At 35.8% G+C, this 20,586-nt stretch overlaps 2 protein-coding genes across 2 annotated transcripts in view; both read right to left on the bottom strand.

Annotated features, from left to right (window-relative positions):
* LOC307166382 (uncharacterized protein) overlaps window positions 1-5,759 on the bottom strand; it is a 6,036-nt gene extending 277 nt beyond the window's left edge. Inside the window, exons 1-6 of the mRNA XM_079884704.1 lie at window positions 5,467-5,759; window positions 3,124-3,280; window positions 2,955-3,038; window positions 2,813-2,860; window positions 2,426-2,458; window positions 1-1,667 (exon numbers count right to left, since the gene is read on the bottom strand). The exon at window positions 1-1,667 is cut by the window's left edge and continues 277 nt beyond it. Coding sequence (XP_079740830.1) covers window positions 1,587-1,667; window positions 2,426-2,458; window positions 2,813-2,860; window positions 2,955-3,038; window positions 3,124-3,228 — 351 coding nt within the window. The 5' untranslated portion in view covers window positions 3,229-3,280; window positions 5,467-5,759 and the 3' untranslated portion in view covers window positions 1-1,586. The remainder of the gene's footprint in view (window positions 1,668-2,425; window positions 2,459-2,812; window positions 2,861-2,954; window positions 3,039-3,123; window positions 3,281-5,466) is intronic.
* A 1,492-nt stretch (window positions 5,760-7,251) lies between these two features.
* On the bottom strand, window positions 7,252-20,078 carry mst1 (macrophage stimulating 1). The gene is made up of 18 exons (XM_079884910.1): window positions 19,953-20,078; window positions 18,022-18,166; window positions 16,803-16,918; window positions 16,603-16,717; window positions 15,665-15,801; window positions 15,450-15,570; window positions 14,967-15,085; window positions 13,237-13,408; window positions 13,019-13,149; window positions 12,271-12,373; window positions 11,936-12,072; window positions 10,008-10,040; window positions 9,806-9,920; window positions 9,590-9,667; window positions 9,358-9,504; window positions 9,122-9,228; window positions 8,402-8,541; window positions 7,252-7,528 (listed from the first exon to the last, which is right to left on the bottom strand). Exons 1-18 carry the CDS (start codon window positions 20,005-20,007, stop codon window positions 7,367-7,369), a joined length of 2,133 nt encoding a protein of 710 aa, XP_079741036.1. The 5' UTR covers window positions 20,008-20,078; the 3' UTR covers window positions 7,252-7,366.
* Window positions 20,079-20,586: the final 508 nt, after the last annotated feature.

Raw genomic sequence — 20,586 nt, 5'->3', positions numbered from 1 at the left:
CTGTAATATGTTACACAACTGTATTGTCAATGGGAGATGCTTTTAACATCAGTAATGTTGTAAACATCACCACCATTTCAGCACAATAACACAATTCAGAGCAGTAAAAATTAGATTGGATAATAAAAAAAAAAGGCAAATTGTGAAAATATAGTGCCAAAATGATATAGTGTGCCAAAGTCTGCATTGACAATATATGCATTTCACTGTAACAAATGAGTTGCCATTGTGTAGAGTGAGCAAACAAATTCACTGAGGTTTCTGGTGCTGAGGTACTGAATTACAATTATGATGATTGTTGATGAACATTTACATCACTGATGAAGTCATTATTTCTGTTTGGTGTAAACAGACACGATAGAATCCATTCATTCCACTGTAAACATTAAACTAAAACAATAAAAGGCAACACTTTACAGTAAGGTTCATTAGTTAATGCATGAACTAACAATGATCAATACATTTGTAATGTTAGTTAATAAAAATACAACTGTTCATTGTTTGTTCATGTTAGTTCACAGTGCATTAACTAATGTTAACCTTTGATTTTAATAACGTATTAGTAAATGCTGAAATTAATATGAACTAAGATTAATAAATGCTGTAGAAGTATTGTTTATTCTTAGTTCATGTTAACTAAGGTAGTTAACTAATTTTAACCTTATTGTAAAGCGTTACCCAATAAAAAGAAATTATACATTAAAAGATTAATCATTAAAATTGTTTCAACATTAAAATGAAGAGTAATTTCAAGCTTTGGTAATATAATGTTTCCAGAATCCTGAGAAGTACATGATTAAACAAACTTAATATAACCCATCATCCATACACAGAGATGATTTTGTGGTACATTGATTTTTAAATCCCAAGATCTTGAACATTAAATAAATGTCTTGAACAAAACAAGTTCATGTTTTTTGTTGTCATTTTTGAAGTGATAAAAGCCCAGTTCACAACAAGGACAATAACTATAATGATAAAAATAAAGATTTAGTTCTAAAAAGAATTGTAAATATGAAAGAATAGCAGAGTTCACACCACAACTATAACGATAACGACACAGAGAAACAATATCATTGGAATAACTTTCAGATCCAGTTTTCTTCCAGCTGATGAACGATAAAAGCATTGACAGCCAATCAGAATCCATCCTGCTTTAAAGAGCTTGAGCATTAAATTGGCAGACGACAAAACCGCAGCGTTTATAATAAACAGAACAATATCTGCTGGTGTGGACGCTAATAAGGTATTATAGTTATGGTGTGAACGGGCTTTAAGACATACTACGGTGTCTGGCACAAAAATGTGTTTTAAGAAAGCAAACCAGTTCAAATTTAAGAATCCATTATAAATGATGATAAAGGAAAAGATGATGTGATAAAATGGCAGTGTAAATTGCTGACAGGTGTCCACAATAAAGATTTTGAAATGAGAAATGTAGTAAGGGAATGCATGTCTGATTCTGAGCCCTCCGTTTTGGGTGCAATTTGAGGACTGGCACGTTTTCCTTTTTTACAGTGTACATGAAGGCAGTTGAGATGGAGAATTACCCCTGACGAAGTATCATAGTCATCAGTGAGGTAGTTCTAGTCGCTCTCCTGTGATGTTAACGCAGCAGGCGGAGTCTGAGTGGGCGGGTCTTCGGTTGACTCCGCCCCTTCAGCAGTCTAGGTGCAGGGGACAGAGAACGCATGAGGAATGTGTGTGCGTGACACGAGAATCACGACAGTTGGGACAGGAAACCAAGAAATGTAAGGAGCTGTGCTGGATTTCCCTTAAACACACTGAGTCATTTAGTTCTGTTCTAACCTGTGAATTGTTTGAGTAACGGGGAGTTTCTTAACGGTTTCTAGGTTTCACTTCAAGAAGACCTCCTACTTTTGACAGTCACTGATTGACAGGTTTGTCGGGTTAAGGGTTTAACGGCATGAGATGATTATCATGCACTACTATTCATTTTTTTCTTTATGGGTTGCAGGGCAGCAAAAAAACGAATCAATATGACAGGTTATGAAAATAATCGACTCGACTAATCGAGTTTCATTATTAATTCGAGTCTTTCCCACTTTAAATTGGTGAAAAACATTTCTATGAACACTTGTACTCTTGTAATGTGAGCATTGTAACTGTAGACAAGCAATTAAATGTCTCTTTCTTCGTTAAATGACAATTTATCTTTTTTAGATATTTCTTTTTGAAAGAAATGAATACTTTTATTCAGAAAGGATGCATTAAAGTGACAGCAAAAACACAATGTTTCAAAAAATATTTCTATTTCTAATAAATGCTGTTCTTTTGAACTTTCTATACATCAGAAAATCCTGAAAAATTTTTATCCACAAAAATATGATGCAGCACAACTGTTTTCAAAATTGATTATAAGTATATATATATATAATGTTATATATAATATATTGTTTTTTACCTGCTGTTCTTCCTGATGAATGGTCTTCTGAGGCTATAAATTAGAGAGAAAAAAAATGAATTTCTGTCAACTCAACTCAACTCATAAACAGGACATTTAACAAGAAAGAATAAAGCAATCATGTGCACTTAACATTAACATCTAGTAAATAGGGTAATGTTTGATTTCATAGTAAAAGGGGTCAAATTATTGAAAAAAGAATTTCCTAAACAATGGAGACATACTCTACTAGTCTATCCAGACCATTTCTGAATGCTGAAAGCTGCAGAAAACTGCTAATTCATGATATTTTTAAGGTCATGTGTTCATATTTGTGTAATGCACTTAAAAGTATTTTATTAGAATGTAAATTCTGTTATATTTGAGTTAATCAGATGCTATTCTCACCCATTTTCGTGGTCTACCTCGAGGTCTTCGTTCTCTCAGTGGCTCAACCTGCATCCAAAAGCAGATGAAGGAAAGAGATGTTATATGTCTGAGCAAGAATCAGTGAGCTTAAGTTGAAGTGCACTCCAGCAAGTTGTCTTACTTTGGCTGTGACCCGCAGGCCTTTATTTTTACTGCCTCTTGGTCTTCCTCTCGGCCTCTTAGGAGCTGAGGGTTCAACGGGCTCCTGAGGGAATCAATTCACTTGGTTTAACTCAATTTATTTAGTATCCATCCATCCATCCATCCATCCATCATTGCATCTCTCTGACCTGTGGGTGTTTGCGAGGTCGTCCTCTGCTGCGTTTGGGAGCTGGTGCCTCTTCTTCTGGGGCCACTGCCTCCATCTGACCTGCATCGGTCTCCTCCACGTCCATCCTGACCCCAGAACACCTCACACATGCATGGACACACACAATCTGAACGAGACTTGAGTGGACACAGGAAGAAATGGAGAGAGATATGGTTAATGGACAATTAGATGGATGTAGAAAGAGCCTACAATTAGTGTAAAAGCCAACCATTTGTACAGTCAGCTTGAATGTATTGCAAAATAAAGTGAGGAGGAGAGGTCTTTATTCTACATATACTGCACATTACCCAACTTAGAACATGGCTACTTACCAAATAAATACATTAACAGATAAGAAATATTGATTTGAGTTTTTTTCATTATGTGAAAGGAAATTCAAAAGACATGAAACCAGCAAATATTGCGCCTAAAACGAAAACAGGCAAACTAGTTAACTAACAAATAGTTAAGCTAAATAAAAATCATAGTGGTTTGTTGCGTGAGAGGTTAAACTGCATCATAACTTTACGCTTTATCCTCATCAGTCACGCACTGCAATTAGCTTAATACGGTCACTTTATATTTGAATAAAAGTCTCTGTCTCATAATCAACTTCTCATCTTCTACAGTCACTGCTGCTCTGACATCATCTTCTCATTCCTACAATGACACAGACATTAGTCATAGTTTTAACAGTAACAACTTGGGGCGTGAGAATTTGATATTCCATAAAAATAAAGTCTCTCTCTCTCTCTATACACACACACACACATATATATAAATATATATATAAACCTAAGAAAACACAAGAGTAATTTCAGGTGTTCAGTATTTACTAGTCAATATCATCATATATTCACTGTAGACTCTTCATCCTACAGCTACACGTTCATATGATCATATGTCATTTATTGGCTGTGAATGTACGTATATACACACGAATTTCATCAATGACAGCTTATTTAACCCCTGCTGGCAGAGAGGGATCTTCTAGGAGCCTGTTCAATGGCATCTATTCACATGAAACGTAACTTTCCATGTTCCTCTCATGCATATATAACTAACCGCTCTACACTATAAACTATGTGTCAGTGACTCCTAATAAGAAAACCTAATAAGCTTTACCAAAATAGTACCATGTGCTATTGAACTGTTTGATTAGCGTGTTCATATGCAACGGTATTTAAAAGTCAATGTAAGGTACTTCAAAGAATTCCCATCGTGGTAGATGACAAAAAAACATGTTTTTTCCATGCATATTTTGTGGTAATAATAAGGTACTTTTTGTATCAGGGAGAACACACTAACAAAAAAGTACCCAAATGTACCATAGTAGTTTTGGTTTATCATGTGTTTTGAACATATACCAACACAACAAAAATAAAATAGCAAAAAATTAGGGTCTATAAAAAAATACAAATAAAAATCTGGAATGGAAGGGAATGGTACACTAGCTATTCAGTGAGTTTTCAGTGGTCTTTAAAATATTTTTCCTTATGGTGGGCAATTACGACAGCCCACATTTTTCACATACTTTCAGACCTACAGAAAAATGTAGCTGGCGGTCGTGAACTACAGCGCGAAACGAGCATGCTTTGCGGTGTCCTAAGGATGCAAACACATCCTTAGCAACATTTAAAGAGGGAGACACAATACATGATTACAGACACTACCGGAGACGTCAGAGACAAACATAACAACAGAGGTGACAAAACAAAGTAACTAAAAGTACCATGGGATTACCCTGTTTTTGAGGACAAAATATCATGTACAATGTTTTTATTTTTTTATAGTACCATGGCAATGACATTTTTGGGCATATACCATGGAAATTCCTTAGTATTCTTTAAAGATGTATAGAGGTATAGTATATTTTGGTGTACCATGAATGGCATGATACTGTACACTTCTTTTACAAAACATACTATGGCTGTGGCACCATGGTACAGTGACAGTATCAGGCATACTTTCATATATACCATAGCACTGAAACTTACCATGGTATGTATGGCACTCCAGGGTTCCAGGGTACTCTGAAGAATAACATGGTACTATGGTACAAGCCTAAAAAGGTTTTTTTTAATGTATTTTTAATTCTATTTCTTAATTTACGTCTACTTCTTAATTTAAAAAAGGTGCCAAAAGTACAGTACTGTCCTTTTGTAGCATGGCTATATTAAAAACTCATCGCATTTTCTTGACATGGAATCTGAGATATTCAGATTTCATCACCATAACAACACAACTTAAGCATTAACAAAACTGATTTGTTAAAAAAAAATAAAAAATGTCATAAGTTGACATTTAGTGTAGAGCACTTTACCTTGTTTACGTTGTCCTCAGCACTTTGCGTTCACCTGGAGCAGCAGCGGCGTCGCGTGTGATGAGACCGCGAGTCTGTACATCAACATAACATGATTGACATCATTTCTGGCCCCGCCCTCCTCTACTCACGTCAATCATTCTCTCAGAACTGAACTCAACTGAAGCGCCACGCTTCTTTTAGCTCGTCTTCTTCTAGCCAATTCTTTGCAGTTCTTCTTTTGCTGTTTGTAATGGCATCTTTCATGTCAGGTTAAATCGCTTCCTCTCATCAACACTGCCAGCGAGCGCGTCGCTGCAAACGTCGCATTTGTCGACTGGATGCTGCCGTCGCGTCGCGTCGCGTCTTGCCGCATAGGCAGCTGTTTTGATTGGTTAACTTGGAGGCTTGTTTGTACAGTCATGACGTACATGACGCCCATAAAATCCCTTTAAAATGCAGTTGCTAAACCACCGACAACACGATCTGTTACCAGTTTGATAATTTACTAGAATATTAGCCATTTGCTACAGTGATGACAAGACCATAGCGTCAAGGAATGAGTAAGCAGGTCTTTTTTCTTCTCCTAAATAAGTATTTCAAGAAAACAAAAATTAGTCATTAGCAGAAGAACGAGAAAGCACTAACAAAAGTCCCTAAAAGTACCATGGCAAAACTATGAAGTTGATAGATTCTGTTTTATTGTGTTTTAATCATTATGGTAGGCCTGAATTTCACATATCGGTAAAAAAATAAAATAAATAAAAAATCATTGTAGCTCCATGATGATGATACCTACCATATAAATCATATAATTTGGGTATTTATTGACAAAAATAATCCAATATAAATAAAGTCCCCCTGCAGTCAATAATTGATCATCTTTCATAATCAAAATGACTCATTTAAACGTCCCCCCCCCCCCTGTGAAAATAATTTCTCTATGCCTAAAATAGCTTGAATGTAACTTATTATGCGCATTATGAATATGCTAATTAGCCCCGCCTCTACTCAATCACGCCAGCTCGGACAAGCTGAATGATGCCCCCAAAAATAAAGTTATGGGGGAAAACAATGCCTTAATAATGAGTTCCTGATTTTTATATTTATAATGATATAGTTAAGCAATAACCTATCACACAAGAGTCCCCAAAAAGCATTTTGCAAATGTGAAATTGATGTTATAATACAGTTAAATAAACTTGTTCTCCTCAACCAACATCAATGTGCAGCATCCACCAATATGGTTATTTTCTTACAAAAACGCATCGCTTTGCTTCAGAAGGTATTTATTAACCCCCTGGAGCCATATGGATTACTTTTATGATTGATGGATGCACTTTTTGGAGCTCTATTCACTTCCATTATCTTGGAAGAACCAGGATATTGTTTAATATAACTCTGATTGTGTTTGGTTGAAAGAAGAAAGTCATTTAACCCTAGAATGGCTTGAGGGTGAGTATTATTTTTGGAGTGAACTAACCCTTTAAAAGGATTCTATTTATATACAGTAACAACTGCAGTAAATTACTGGGATTAATAATTACTAATCGTAATTCTGTGGGACGACATTAGATGAATGTTGGAGGGTAAAAACAGAATTTTGAATACTTTATTAATAATAAATTCTACAAAGTTCAGTATAGTTCAGACTGGTGATGTCAGTTTTAATGTAAATTTATGTGCACCTGTATATTCATATGTTCCACAATTGCAAGCATACATCTTAATGTCAATTAAAGCCCCCAAATTCAGAACGATACAAAAATGCTTACATAATCTTATAAAAACACATTTTTAAGTATATTACATTCCATCTACTTAAAATATTTATATTCTAGAAGATGAGGCAGTGTGAAACGTCTTGTAGTCATGTTGCTGTCATGTGTGTGTTGTGTTGTGTTATGAGCTGGTGTGTCAGCTAGGTCATCTCCATGACCTTCTTAATCCAATCCACATAAACAGACACACGGATGAAGATGTTCGGCTGTCCTGTGTGTCCGCAGCGGCGCATGGGTATGATGACTCCCTCTAGAACCCAACAGTCGCTGTTCTGACAGGCCAGAGGGCCACCGTAGTCTCTCTGAAAGAGCGAAAAAGAGGAACGTTACAGTGCACCTGCACACAGCACATCTTACTCATTTCACAATCCACACTCACATCTATTGCAAAAGCAGAGCTTGTAACTCATGTAGCCGCGCAAACGCATAGAAAGGAAATGTTTGAAGCACTAAATGCTTCACTTTTAAACGCACATTTTGCAAGATTTTTTGCAAGCTAAGCAGCGTCTAGATCAGTGCTAGTTTTACATCCAGATTTTAAATGTTTATCATACAAAAATGCTTAAAATAAAATAAAAAAAAAAACCACCAAATTTTCTACCAAAAGACTGATGAATTAATCAAAATACTGAGTAAAAATAATTAGACACACAGCCTTTGACATCAACAACGAATAATATGGGATGCATTTCTACAAAAAAAAAAAAAAAGCTTATTTACTAAATATGAATGATTATGTGTGCATTTGCTTCTTATTATTTGCATTTAGCACTGCTTTTTCATGTCAGAACAGACTGTCTTTTGAGAAGCACTGGTCTTTACACATATGAATCACAACTCACATCAAGTCATATTTGTTTTCAGCAATGCTTTCATTATGTAGTGATTCTTAAAGTTACCATGAATTGTGTTTTCATGGAATATTGCAGTATTTATTATAAATGATTTATCCGCACACAACATTATTTTTTTTTTATTAATGTGTCTCGTAATCTTTAATCAAAATAACTTCCCTTTTCGAGCTTTCCAAGAACATTTGTTCTTGTTCCAGATGCCGTTTCACTCTGATATGCGTCATAATAGGGAAGAAAAGACTATCGCAACTTCTGTTTCATGCAGACTTTAACTTATATGGTGTTAAAAGGCATAAAAGCAACAGGTCAGCACATCAGTACCTCACAGGCGCCCACTCCAGCCTGGAACGGCATGGTGCACATCTCATTCTCACGGACACGACCCTTGAAATATGGGTTACAGTCTTTATTGCTCAGTACAGGCATCTGAGCCACATTCAGAACAGTTTCATCCCCCTTTCCTGAGAGAGAGAAGAAGAGAAGATCAGTGATGGGAAGGATGCATAACTGGATGGGTGGGTAGATGGAGATCCGAAAAACAATATTTTCAGCATCAGATTTTACATCTAACCGGACGCTATGCATGTCTAGCATTTTTTGTGCACATTGAGAGTGAAAATGACGCACAAAACGAAAAACATCCCAGCCATTTACATGATTTTAATATTGTCTTCTATTCAATTCTTCAGAATTTCTAGCTTCCTACTTTGGAAAAATGTGAATAAACATTTTCAGAGGTATATTATCCTCTCTGCTGAACAAACATTTGCACTGCCAAATATTATTACAATTTTAAACGACTGTTTTCTATTGTAATATATTTATAAATGTAATTTATTTCTGTGATCAAAGCTGAATTTTCAGCATCATTACTCCAGTCTTCAGTGTCACATGATCCTTCAGAAATCATTCTGATTTGCTGCTCAAGAAACAGTTGTGCTGCTTAATATTTTTGTGGAAACGGTGATACATTTGATGAATAAAAAGTTCAGTAGAACAGCATTTATGCTGAATAAAAGAATACAATTGATTTTTTATCACCTTTTGTTTCTCCCCAACCAGCAATTTCACAGACGGTTCCCTCTGGCACGATGTAGCGCTCAGGAGGAAGACATATCTGAGACACACGGTCATTAAACTGGGCAGGACTGCAGGAGAAGAGCGACATATGTGTCTATTAGAGGGCAAAGATACTTTAAAGAATACCATGGTACACGTCCAAAACCCGCGGTGGAACCAAAGCATGTGTAAATGTGTTTGTGTGTGGTATGAAGTACGTTTCTAGCTGAAGCATGACCAGGTGTGATTCAGACGGGCCGCAGACGATCTTGGTGAGAGCAATGGTTTGTCTATCTGGTTCTCCTTCCTTTGGATCACGGAACAAGGTGCCCATCATAGCACTATATCCTGTGAGCTCGACGTAACTGCATACAATCACAAACAAGCACGTGAACATTTATTAAAACACCCGTACTGTCCAGCTATGAATCACTGCAGACTGTGAGTTACCAGGAAGAGAAGCATTGTTTGGTGCTGATGACCCATTCAGAATTAACCAGAGAACCTCCACAGAAGTGATTTCCTTTCCTGTGAAGATAAGGGGATTTAATCAGCTCAGAATACATACAGTGGCTCGAAATATTTGTGTGTACAATAAACACTGTTCATAAACCTATTTTACTTCCATAAAGTGACATATTTGGGCAAAAAAATAGTAAGACTAACCGGTCTCTAAGGCTGACGGTCCAGGGAGAGTTTCCAGGTGTGCCGCCCACTATTCTTAACTTGGACTTGACATGACGGTCGTCACGCTTTCCACACTCGTTAAACACAACCTCCGCTGTTCACACACATAGATTATTATATTAGAAGCACAACTGCACACATCAGAGACTGTACTACTCTCTGTATAATGTTTTTGACTTACTTGTTGGCCCGATGATTGGCACTTTCTCTCCAGCTATTACAAAATAAAGGAGCACACAGAAAATAATAATAATACATTATTATAAATCATTTAATTAGTTATTATTACTATTATCAATGTATAATTCTAAATAATAAATCATTATAAATAATTATAAATAAATCAAAAATAATAATTATTAATAATTGTGCTTGTAGAATTTCACAAAAATATCTCATTTCACACATTTCACCATTGAAAACGCAGTGAAAAATTAGCGCTGAAAAGGCATGGCACAGTTATTTTTGCAAATGACCTTATTGCACATGCATTTGTAGTTTCAAGTTGCATTTTTAGTTGCAAGTTTCCCTTTCAGATGCTAAATTTAGTGTGTATTCAAATGAATCACAAAAGGTGATTTACTAAGTTTTGCGCTCGTCAATTTACTGGTATTTAACGGCCCCCCCCCAAAAAAAGCATGTCTAAAGGGGTCCCTATGCTTTTCCACTTTTTCAGCTTTAGTTAGTGTGTAATATTGATGTTTGAGCATAAAAAAGATCTGCAAGGTTACAAAGCTCAAAGTCCACTCCAAAAGGAGATATTTTATTTAACAGAATCCACTTTCCAAGAACTACAACGAAGGACTCCTTTGGACTACAACGTGTTTTTTTCCGGGCTTTGTGAAGTCATAATGTTACTCATTTAAGTAATCCCCACCCACGGAATACGCAAAAAAAGGTGCAAGGCCCGGTTGAGCTGCATTAGAGAAGACAGTGTTGTCGCTATGTCATAGAGACGCTGTTTTGTCCACCACGTTTCCAAAACTCACTTGTTTGACCTTCTGACAAACCTAGAGTGGTCCAAATTGACAACGTTTATCTGTGTGCTGCACATTTTACGGGGAACAGCTTACAGAACCTAAGAGAGTACAATGCAGGCTACACACAAAAGCTTCTCCTGAAATAGAGCAGTTTCCACTTTGTAGGGGCCAATCTGTTGTTTATGGATCACAACTTGTAAGGATGTCTTATTTGTAGTTGTGTTTTCTATTAACAGTTCCAATTCTAAGTTTTATGTAGTTACTACGATGTAAACAAAGGGCAGAGCTTTGCCTCCGCTAGCCTGCTAACTAACATTACAGTATGAATGTGGTGTTTACTTTAGCTTTTGTAAGCTCTCGCTTTTCTAAGACGGTTCGGAAAATGAACCTTGGTTTTGTGATCAATTACTGTTTGCATTACCATAGTTTTCCAGCAAATATCATGATTAAATGGTGTATAACCTTTCTAAAATGTATAAGAAAATTACAGAAAAACAAAAAACATACCACTCTGAAACATTTGAAATTGACGGCATCCTTAATATTTACACCTGAGCAGATGAAACTCATGGTTATGGTAAGAGGCGTGACATTTCCTGAACACGCGGTGCCAATCACAACACACTGGGCCAGCTGACCAATCACAGCACATTTCATATTTCGGAAGGAGGGGCTTCATCGAAACAAGATCCGAATGCTGCGTTCGAATCAGACTGAGGTGCTGTAATAATGTATAATATGTGAAAAATAATGTTGTTTTTTTTAACAATCAAGCATGAAAGCATATTCTAGTACACCCCAAAAACAAGACTTTGTAAAATGGCATAGTAGGACCTCTTTTTTCCATTTTTTTCCTCTTATTTTCCTAAACACTGATTTGCGCTGCTCTTGGTAGATTGTTTTGGTCATTATGTAAATGATCTGACTGCGTCTGTGTTCTTTAATTTGCTCGTCATCAGTAATCACTTTTTCATCGTTATTTTGGAATTGCGCTCTCACACTAATTTGCCCTGATTAGTAAATCTGGCCCTTAAACTTCTGCTTACAGATTCTGTGTGGGCCTGGTTATTAGAGGCTAAAAGAGCAGAAATTAGATTGAAAAGAGCATCCAAAAACATGGTAACTTTACCACACTGCTTGATGGCACAGTAGTCAAATTCAGTCTTGGGGTCAGAGGTGTAGCACCAGGGTCCGTGGTGGTCTCCGTCAGGGTTCCTGCAGTAGTTGTCGGTCAGATTGGCCTCTGGGTGTGTTTCGGGGTTTATCCTGCAAATACATGTCCATAAATTACCTTGAATATATGTCATACAGCAATAAACCTGCTTTAGATGAGACAAACAAGAATGGAAAGCTTAATTCTGTGGTTAAATTGACATTTTCCTATACTTACTTAGTAATTTTCCATAGGATAATACACGCTTTATGCATTTGTGTGATCCTATGGTGAACATTTGTTAGACTTACTTGGTTTTGTGAGGTGTATTGACGCTCCATTTCTGGCAGAGAATACCTTTACGTGTCTTGCGGACAACACCCCGATAGTTTTTGCCGATTTCATTATAGCAATCTAGTTTATGGAGGAAAAAAAATCTGGTTATTTACAATACTGTTCAAAAGTTTGAGCTAAGTACGTTTTTTTAATGTTTTAAAAGATGTCTCTTCTGCTCACCAATGCTGCATTTACATGATCAAAAATACAGTAATATTGTGAAATATATATTACACTATAAAATAACTTGAAATGTAATTTATTCCTGTGATCAAAGCTGAATTTTCAGCATCATTACTGCAGTCTTCAGTGTCACATGATCCTTCAGAAATCATTCTAATATGATGATTTGCTGCTCGAGAAACATCAAAATCAATTTTGAAAACCGTAGTGTAGCTTCATGTTTTTGTAAAAAAGCATGACACATTTTTTTTTCAGGAAAGAGAAAGTTAAAAAGAACAGCATTTATTTTAAACATTTTAAGCGTCTTTACTGTCACTTTGATCAATTTAATGTGTCCTTGCTCAATAAAAGTATTAATTTCTTTAAAAAAAAAAAAAAAAGCCCAGACTGTTGAACGGCAGTGTATGTACAGTCATTATGAAGTGTGAGCTGAGATTTTCTCAGCAAAGTTTTCTCTTCCCACAAAGCACAGTCAAAATGTCTCTTTAAAAACTGAAAGTGCAGTTGATGTTTTTAATCACTAGTAGGCGCCAGCTGTACCCTCGGCCTCGATGTCGTCAGCGCAGCGTTTGATCTGCAGGCACAGAGCCGTCCTCATGTCAGAGATGGACGTGAAACACCAGGGCGCCTCCGAACCGTCCGGGTTACGGCAGTAGTTCTCCTCCAGACCCCTAAAGGTGGAAAGAGGAAAGAAAGAGAAAAGTCACAATCAACAATCAGTTCTACAGATTTTCAGGACCAAGCCCCTCTCGACTCACTTGCACTCGTAGGTTTTGGGGAAGAACGGGTGTTCGTGGGGTTTCTGGGCGTCCCAGCGCTGACAAGGGATTCCAGAGGTTGTTTCGTTGACTTTGCCCCTGTAGTCCTCTCCACGACCCCGAAAACAGTTAGTGGTGTAGCCGGAGCGAAAACGCCGCTTGGGAGACTCTGCTGCAGGATGAAAGGAGAGTCTCTACTTGTTAAAATGACTTTAGTTAGTAGTATAGTAGGATTCTGGACAGATGCTGTCCTACCAACTCTATATTCTAAAGCTCCTGATGGATCAGTCGTTGCATATTCATAAGGAATAATACTGTAGTCCGTTTTGTGAACCCAATGCAATAAACTGCTGTTAATGTTGTGCTCTCGAGTTTCTGATTTTCGATTATTTAGTTGTCTCTTTGAAAAGCACTGATGCGATTGGAAATGACAGTGATGTCCTCGGGAAGATGAAGATCTGTGTCCTTTAAACAGAATGAATGAATAATAATCCAAATGATTTGCATGGAGATTGAAATTCATGCACTGCTAACAGAATGCAAACAACTGTTAAAGGTTATTAGTGTTATGCAAGCATTTTAAAGTTGACTTTGCATCAAAACTGTTTGGAAAACGGACTTAGAAGAATGTATTTGTTCAAGTTAATCTCTGATATGTGTCTCTATAAAATGTGACTTTTGAACTAAGCTCTCATGGACACGTGGATATTGCTTTATTTCTTCACAAAGCCTACGCTAACCTTACTGTATATCCTGCATGTAATGTGCTTCTGTTTACAGTCTTTATCTTATAAAGAATGATAAAACCAAAGAGGTCACGGTTTGCTGCTGGTCAGATGCTCTAACTATATCATACTCTTCCAAAAAAGTTCAGTAATGGATCAGTACAGAACCCTAGGGTTCTCGACTCAATATTATAAAGAACCCTTTATGCCCAAAATATTCTATATAAGGGGAAATGTCTTCTATAGGGCTTTTCACACTTGAAATATTTAACATAACATTCTAACAAAGCTTTGTTTGACCCTGTCACAAAAGCAGTGCTAACCGTGCTCCGGAGCTCATAACCTGCTAACCTTGCTCATAACCCTGGGTAAAAAGTGGTGCTAACCCCACGTCTAAATTACAGGTGTGAAACCTTTCTTTACCCAGGGTTAAAAGCGGAGTTTAGAACGACGATAACCCGGGGTTAAGCGCAGTGTGAAAAGGACTAATGATTGCATTATGCTTTCATGTTTAATGGGTTATTTCAACTATGTTTATAAGCTGCTTCATTCATAACATTTTAATAAAATCCAATGATGAGAATCCCTTAAAGGTTATATATATGAAGTGCCTGATGGAACTCTTTAAGGTTCTATATAGAACCTTTTCTTCAGATATTGCTACAAATTATTATAAAATGCATGTTCTTACTTTGACGACAATTGAAAAATAGCTGTGCATTCAAACAAGATAAACTTTTATCCAAGCAATACAGATATTGCTAATATTTTGTTATAGTATAGTGCTTTTACCAGAGCAGTATTAGTTTTTTGAGGCTTATAAAATCACACATTTTATTTATTTAATCATTTATTTATTATCAGCAGCAAGGTTATCTTCATGCCGGAAACAAAGTAAATACCAAAAGTCATGCAATTAAAAAACAAACCCTATATGAAACATTCAATTGTAAAGTACTATGAAATGAAACATTTCTCCACGTGGTGAGGATCAGAAATACTCACGGCACTTGCGTATATCACAGCTCTCTCTCTCAACCATCCGGTCAGTGGTGTAGCACCAGGGCACCGGAGACGCGTCCGGGTTACGGCAATAGTTATCATCCAAGCTTTTATCAGGATATCTGGTTACACAAACATCAGGTACAAAAACATTTTACATTATTATTTCAGCATCCACTAAAAATTACTGTACCACCAGTTGATTAAAATTCAGTGCAAAAAATGGTTCCTAAAATTGCAGTTGCTTCTGCAGCATTTGAGCGCAGACACAGACATGATAATCTTTCATCCAATGCAATTACATTCTGACCTTATTTTTATGGAATATTGACATTAACATTTAACATATAATATTTTTTCTTGTCCCAGAATCCGCTTCACTCGGATATACGTCACAATTGAGAGGAAAAGACTATCTCATCTTCTGTTTCATGTCGTCTGTAAGTGTGACTTTAGGGCTATGGTACATGGTTATGTTATATTTACTTTTCTGGCTGGTAGATGTGTTGATGAGGATACTGCTGGTCCCATCTCTGACACTCTTTACCGTTCACCGTGTGATCCACCTGACCTCTGTAGTCTTCTCCATTACATGTGATGCACACCTCTAATGCAGAATCACACAAACATCATTTATAACTGTACAAGTGAAAACGCTCTTAAAATGACACTGTGCTGCCAGTCTGAGTACTGAGCCTCACCGTCTTTGCACTGAGGGATGTCGCAGCTCTCATATCTGCGTTCAGGGTCAGTCGTGTAGCACCATGGGCCGATGCGGTCGCCATCTGGATTACGACAATAGTTCAGCTCCAGGCCATTAGTCGCAGACGGAGTCCATCTATTCCAAACATCACTCTAATGTCATTATAAGAATCAAAGAGTAATATATATATATATATACTGTTTATTCAGCTAGCATGCATTCAATTGTGTGTTTTTAGACATTTATAATGTTACAAAAGGTTTATATTTAAAATAAATGCTTCATTTAAACTTTCTATTCATCAAAGTATCCTAAAAAAAAAAACATGTATCATGGTTTCCACAAAAATATTAAGCAACTGTTTACAAGATTGATAATAATGTTTCTTGAGCAGCAAATCATCATATTAGAATGATTTCTGAAGGATCATGTGACACTGAAGACTGGAGTAATGATAATGAATGTTCAGTGCTGCATCACAGGAATAAATTACACTTTACAATATATTCAAATAGAAAACATTTACTTTTAATTGTAATAATGTTCCACAATATTACTATTTTTACTGCATTTTTAATGAAATAAATGCAGCCTTAGTGAGCATGAGAGACTCATGTTTCAAAACATCCTATTTACTTTCTTAATACACAATATTGATCTTAATGTGCATGATTTATCAGTGCATGCTTAATTCTTAATTCTGAGAAAAGCTTGTTCATCATTTGTTTGCAGATGTAACTTGGTTTGATATTTTGTATCTAATGCAATGACATTCAGACAGTTTTAAAAGTGTCCTTTTGAGACCACTGTAAGTGTTGCTGTCTTACAAATAAATAATAAAAAACGTTAATAAATAGTAAAAAAAAAATTCAAATACAAAATCTTTACATAAAACTACATTTTTGTAACATATTATACATGACGTCTGACTTATACCTGTGGTCATGAGGGAATTTCGACCACCACTGTTGACATGTTCGTCCACTCTTAGTCGTCGACACTTTCCCTCGATAGTCTTCACCTTTACCCACGATGCACTTCCTTACATAGACTGAGTACAGGAGAACATTAACTTTCTGATACTTTATGTAACCGACAAAATCTACTGAAACACATTTTGAGAAGCAATTTTTGACCTTTCATCTCATATAGGTCACAGTTCACGTTTCTCTTGACGTCTGCATTGTCTCCGTCGCCCACCCAGGGCAGATGTTTACACACCACGGATGGACGAAACTCATAATTGAAAGCTCTGTAAAGTTCACATTTTTGTCAGAAAGCTTCACTCAAATACTTATTGTAAAAAATAAGAATAACATTTTTATTCCCTTGTGAAAAAAGAGTGCTTAAATATATTGAATGTGCACTTGTAGTGTATTTCAATTTAAAAAAAAATCTTAATATATTAAAGGGGTGGTTGATTATGATTTCACATATCTAACTTTAGTCTAACATGTTGCTGTTTGAGCATAAACAACATCTGCAAAGTTACAACGCTCAAAGTTCAAAGCAAAGAGAGATATTTTCTTTTAAAGAAATCACTTTCTAAGGACTACAACAAACGGCTGGTAGAGACTACACGACATTCCTCCCGGGTTAGTGACATCACCAACCCTAGAATTTACATAAACCCCGCCCCCCAGGAACGTGATTTATAGATTATCATGACAAGCTACATAAATTCATCAAAAAACATTCAGAAATGCTGTCTACATGTTGTCACTTCTTGAGTCTCTCAATCTTTGTCTGACTCCGGTTTGGACAGAAAAGGCAAAACGTTTTTTAAATTTTAAGTGCATGAGGTTCTGCTAACACAAGAGCTGTTGTAGCTCCGCCCTCTGTGCCGGGAGCAGCAGCTCATTTGCATTTAAAGGGACGGACACAAAAACAGTGCGTTTTTGCTCACCCTCAAAAAGTGACAACTTTAACATGCTATATACAAATATCTGTGGGGTATTTTGAGCTGAAACTTCACATACACACTCTGGGGACATAAGACACTTATTTTGTGAAAAGGGCATTATACCACCCCTTTAATATATGACAGTTTTAAAAAGTGCAGTTTGTAATAATGTCAAATTCATAGTTTTACTTTAAACTGCATTTTAAATAAACGTTTTAATAATCATTTGTCATGCTTTAAACTTTGATTATAATTTTAACTGTAGTGTGTTATTTGTTAAAGTTAATATATTTTAAATTGCAAAAGACAACATAATTCTGAAAAGTGTAAAGTGTTCTAAAGTCCTAATTAAGTGAGACAAACCCCTCCCCCCAAAACAAATAATTACATTTAATATAAATTTAAATGAACACATTTTCATTAAACTGTAAATAAAAGTGGGGAAACGAGACCTGCATTCTGGACTCTCTGTGCAGCGTTTAGCACAATCCTCCAAAGTGATTCCCGGAAGTTCCGTCAGGCGGTTTACGTTCCAGGATTTCAGAATCAGCTCTCTCCCCTCAGATCGCTGGAAATCATTGAGTGCGCTGCGGTGTGCTGTTAAAACACATCAGAAACGATGAACTCTAGTCACTACTGCCAACATGCTTTAAGTCAAGTCACCTTTATTTCTATAGTGCTTTATTTAATACAGACGGTATCAAAGCAGTGATAACAGGAACATGATTCAATGATTCAAACATACAGCAGCTCTAAAAGAAAAGAGTGTTGTTGTTCAGCTGAAGTCAGTTCAGTGTTGATTCAGTTCCACTGTAAAGATCATTAATTATTACATTAGTTCATTTCATCTATAAAGCAGTTCTCCTCCTCATAGCTTTAAAATAAAAGTTGTATATACTTTGATATATACTGGTACTAGATTTATTTACCATGCTATTCAGATAACGTTATTTCTTTTAACCACTTTGGATATAATTAATAATAATTAAAAATCAAAACTTAAAACTCCCAAAACGAATTACTTAATACTTTCTGTGGCAGTTATTAAATGAAAACAATGCTGTCTAAAATATAATGAATTAGAACACTTTACAATAAGGTCTCATTTGTTAACATTAGTTAATGTATTAACTAACATTAACTAAAAATGATCAATCCATTTGTTACTGTATTTATTCATCTTTGTTAATGTTAGTTAATAGAAATACAGTTGTTCGTGGTTTGTTCATGTTAGTGACTAACTAATGTTAACAAATACAACTTCTGATTTTAATAATATATTAGTACATGTCGAAATTAAAATTAACTCTAAAAAATGCTGAGTTGTTTTAACCCAGTTTTGGGTCAAATATGGGCAAACCCAAACACTGGATTAAAAATGCAATTAAAAATGTAACCCAATGGCTGGGTTACCAAAATTGGGTTAAAACAACCCAGCATTTTTTAGAGAGTAAGTGTTATAAATGCTGTAGAAGTATTGTTCATCGTTAGTTCATGTTAACTAAAGTATAGTTAACTAATGAAACATTTTTACAGTGCATGTCCATAAACATGCAATAGCCATGGTGCGCGTTGGCTAAAAACCCTTTTTGCCACATTATTATTAGTGAATCCAGAAACTCTTTATGATCCTTTTTGTGCCGGCTTATAACGGTGTAATGTTGTGTGTGAGCCCTCAGAGGTGCTTAAACACACATGACCTTTGGATCTGTAAACTACATCTGTTTCACAAAATTCCCAGTGGCATGACACGATCACGCAGTGATGCCCAAATAACTCCACCACAGTAAACAGAATCTGACACAGCTGTAACACATATGCTTGTGTTTAAATTCATTACACATATGAACATGTGCCCGTGTGCAAGACCAAAAAAAAACGTGACTTTGCCACAATTTCATTTGCTTACAAGAGTACTTTGGAAGTGATAGAAATATACCATTTTCTTTCATATCATATGGCACTGAATCATATTCATTTACCATGGTATTTCCACATTTTTACTTTGTTTGTCAGAGTTACTCAACTGAAATATTATATTTAAAACATCACATTTAAATAAACTTTGTTTATATGAATCAATCGACGCTGTTCCTTACAAAAATAAACCATAGTTTTAGCTAAAATAGCACAGTTACTGCAGTTATTTGAATTATTTATTTCAACTATAATATCATAATGATTTATTATAGCATCTTTAACCATAGTTTGGTGTTTGAGTAGAAGTATTTACCATGGTAAATACTTGTAAGGAGTAACACATGTTCTCTGGCTGTTTGGGGTTTGAGCTACGCACTGTTTGTCTAAAAAAAACCACAATATTTAATGAATTAACACACTCAATGTGAAAAGAAACTATTACTTTTGAGAGGATTGATCTTACCAGGAACTGCATCAGGCCAAAGCACCAGCGCTGTGAGAAAGAAGAGTGAAATCATGGTATAAGAGCTGCGTTTCTCCAACAGCAGAGCTCATCTGAGGGACTTTGATTCTTCTCCACTGATGAACTGATGAAGGGGGTGTGTGTTTACTCGGACAGAACGGGACATTTCCCAATGAAGACGGCTGAAGTACACATGCCAAAAACAAACAGATAATAACAACACATTCTCATCATTAATAACCTAATAATAATAATAAATAACTCATAATTAGTGCTGTTTATTAATGCATTTATATCTTTATTAGTAATTGTTATTTTTTGTTCTTATATCATCCTGTTATGGATTTCTACCTAATTTGTTTGAAAGACAACACTGATTTTTTTTTAAAAGTACAATCGACTTGGATGTTTAAGTAATTTCAACTTAAATTACATAAAAACCGACTTAAAAAGTTTTGTTGAATCTTGTATAACTTATTTTGATGAGTTAAAGCAATGTAAAAACATGTTGTCATAACTTATTGATCATATATTTTTTACAGTTAGGCTAATCAAATAATTCAGTCATACAATCATTCAACCGATCCGTGCAATATAGTTCTCTTACGAGAGGTCTCTCGTATTGCGTAAGGTT

The sequence above is a fragment of the Squalius cephalus genome, assembly GCF_949319135.1.
Source record: "Squalius cephalus genome assembly, chromosome: 10".
Lineage (NCBI taxonomy): Eukaryota > Metazoa > Chordata > Actinopteri > Cypriniformes > Leuciscidae > Squalius > Squalius cephalus.
Note: the sequence above shows the minus strand (reverse complement) of the source record. Positions and strands in the feature narration are given on the sequence as shown.

Bases quoted from the DNA above. Each gene is read 5' to 3' on its own strand.
- mst1 (XM_079884910.1), bottom strand. From the start codon at position 20,007: ATGATTTCACTCTTCTTTCTCACAGCGCTGGTGCTTTGGCCTGATGCA. The intron at 15,086-15,449 runs GTAAATATAACA...TTGTGTAACCAG, and splicing joins CACATCTACCAGCCAGAAAA to ATATCCTGATAAAAGCTTGG. The intron at 9,505-9,589 runs GTAACTCACAGT...GATTGTATGCAG, and splicing joins AAACAATGCTTCTCTTCCTG to TTACGTCGAGCTCACAGGAT.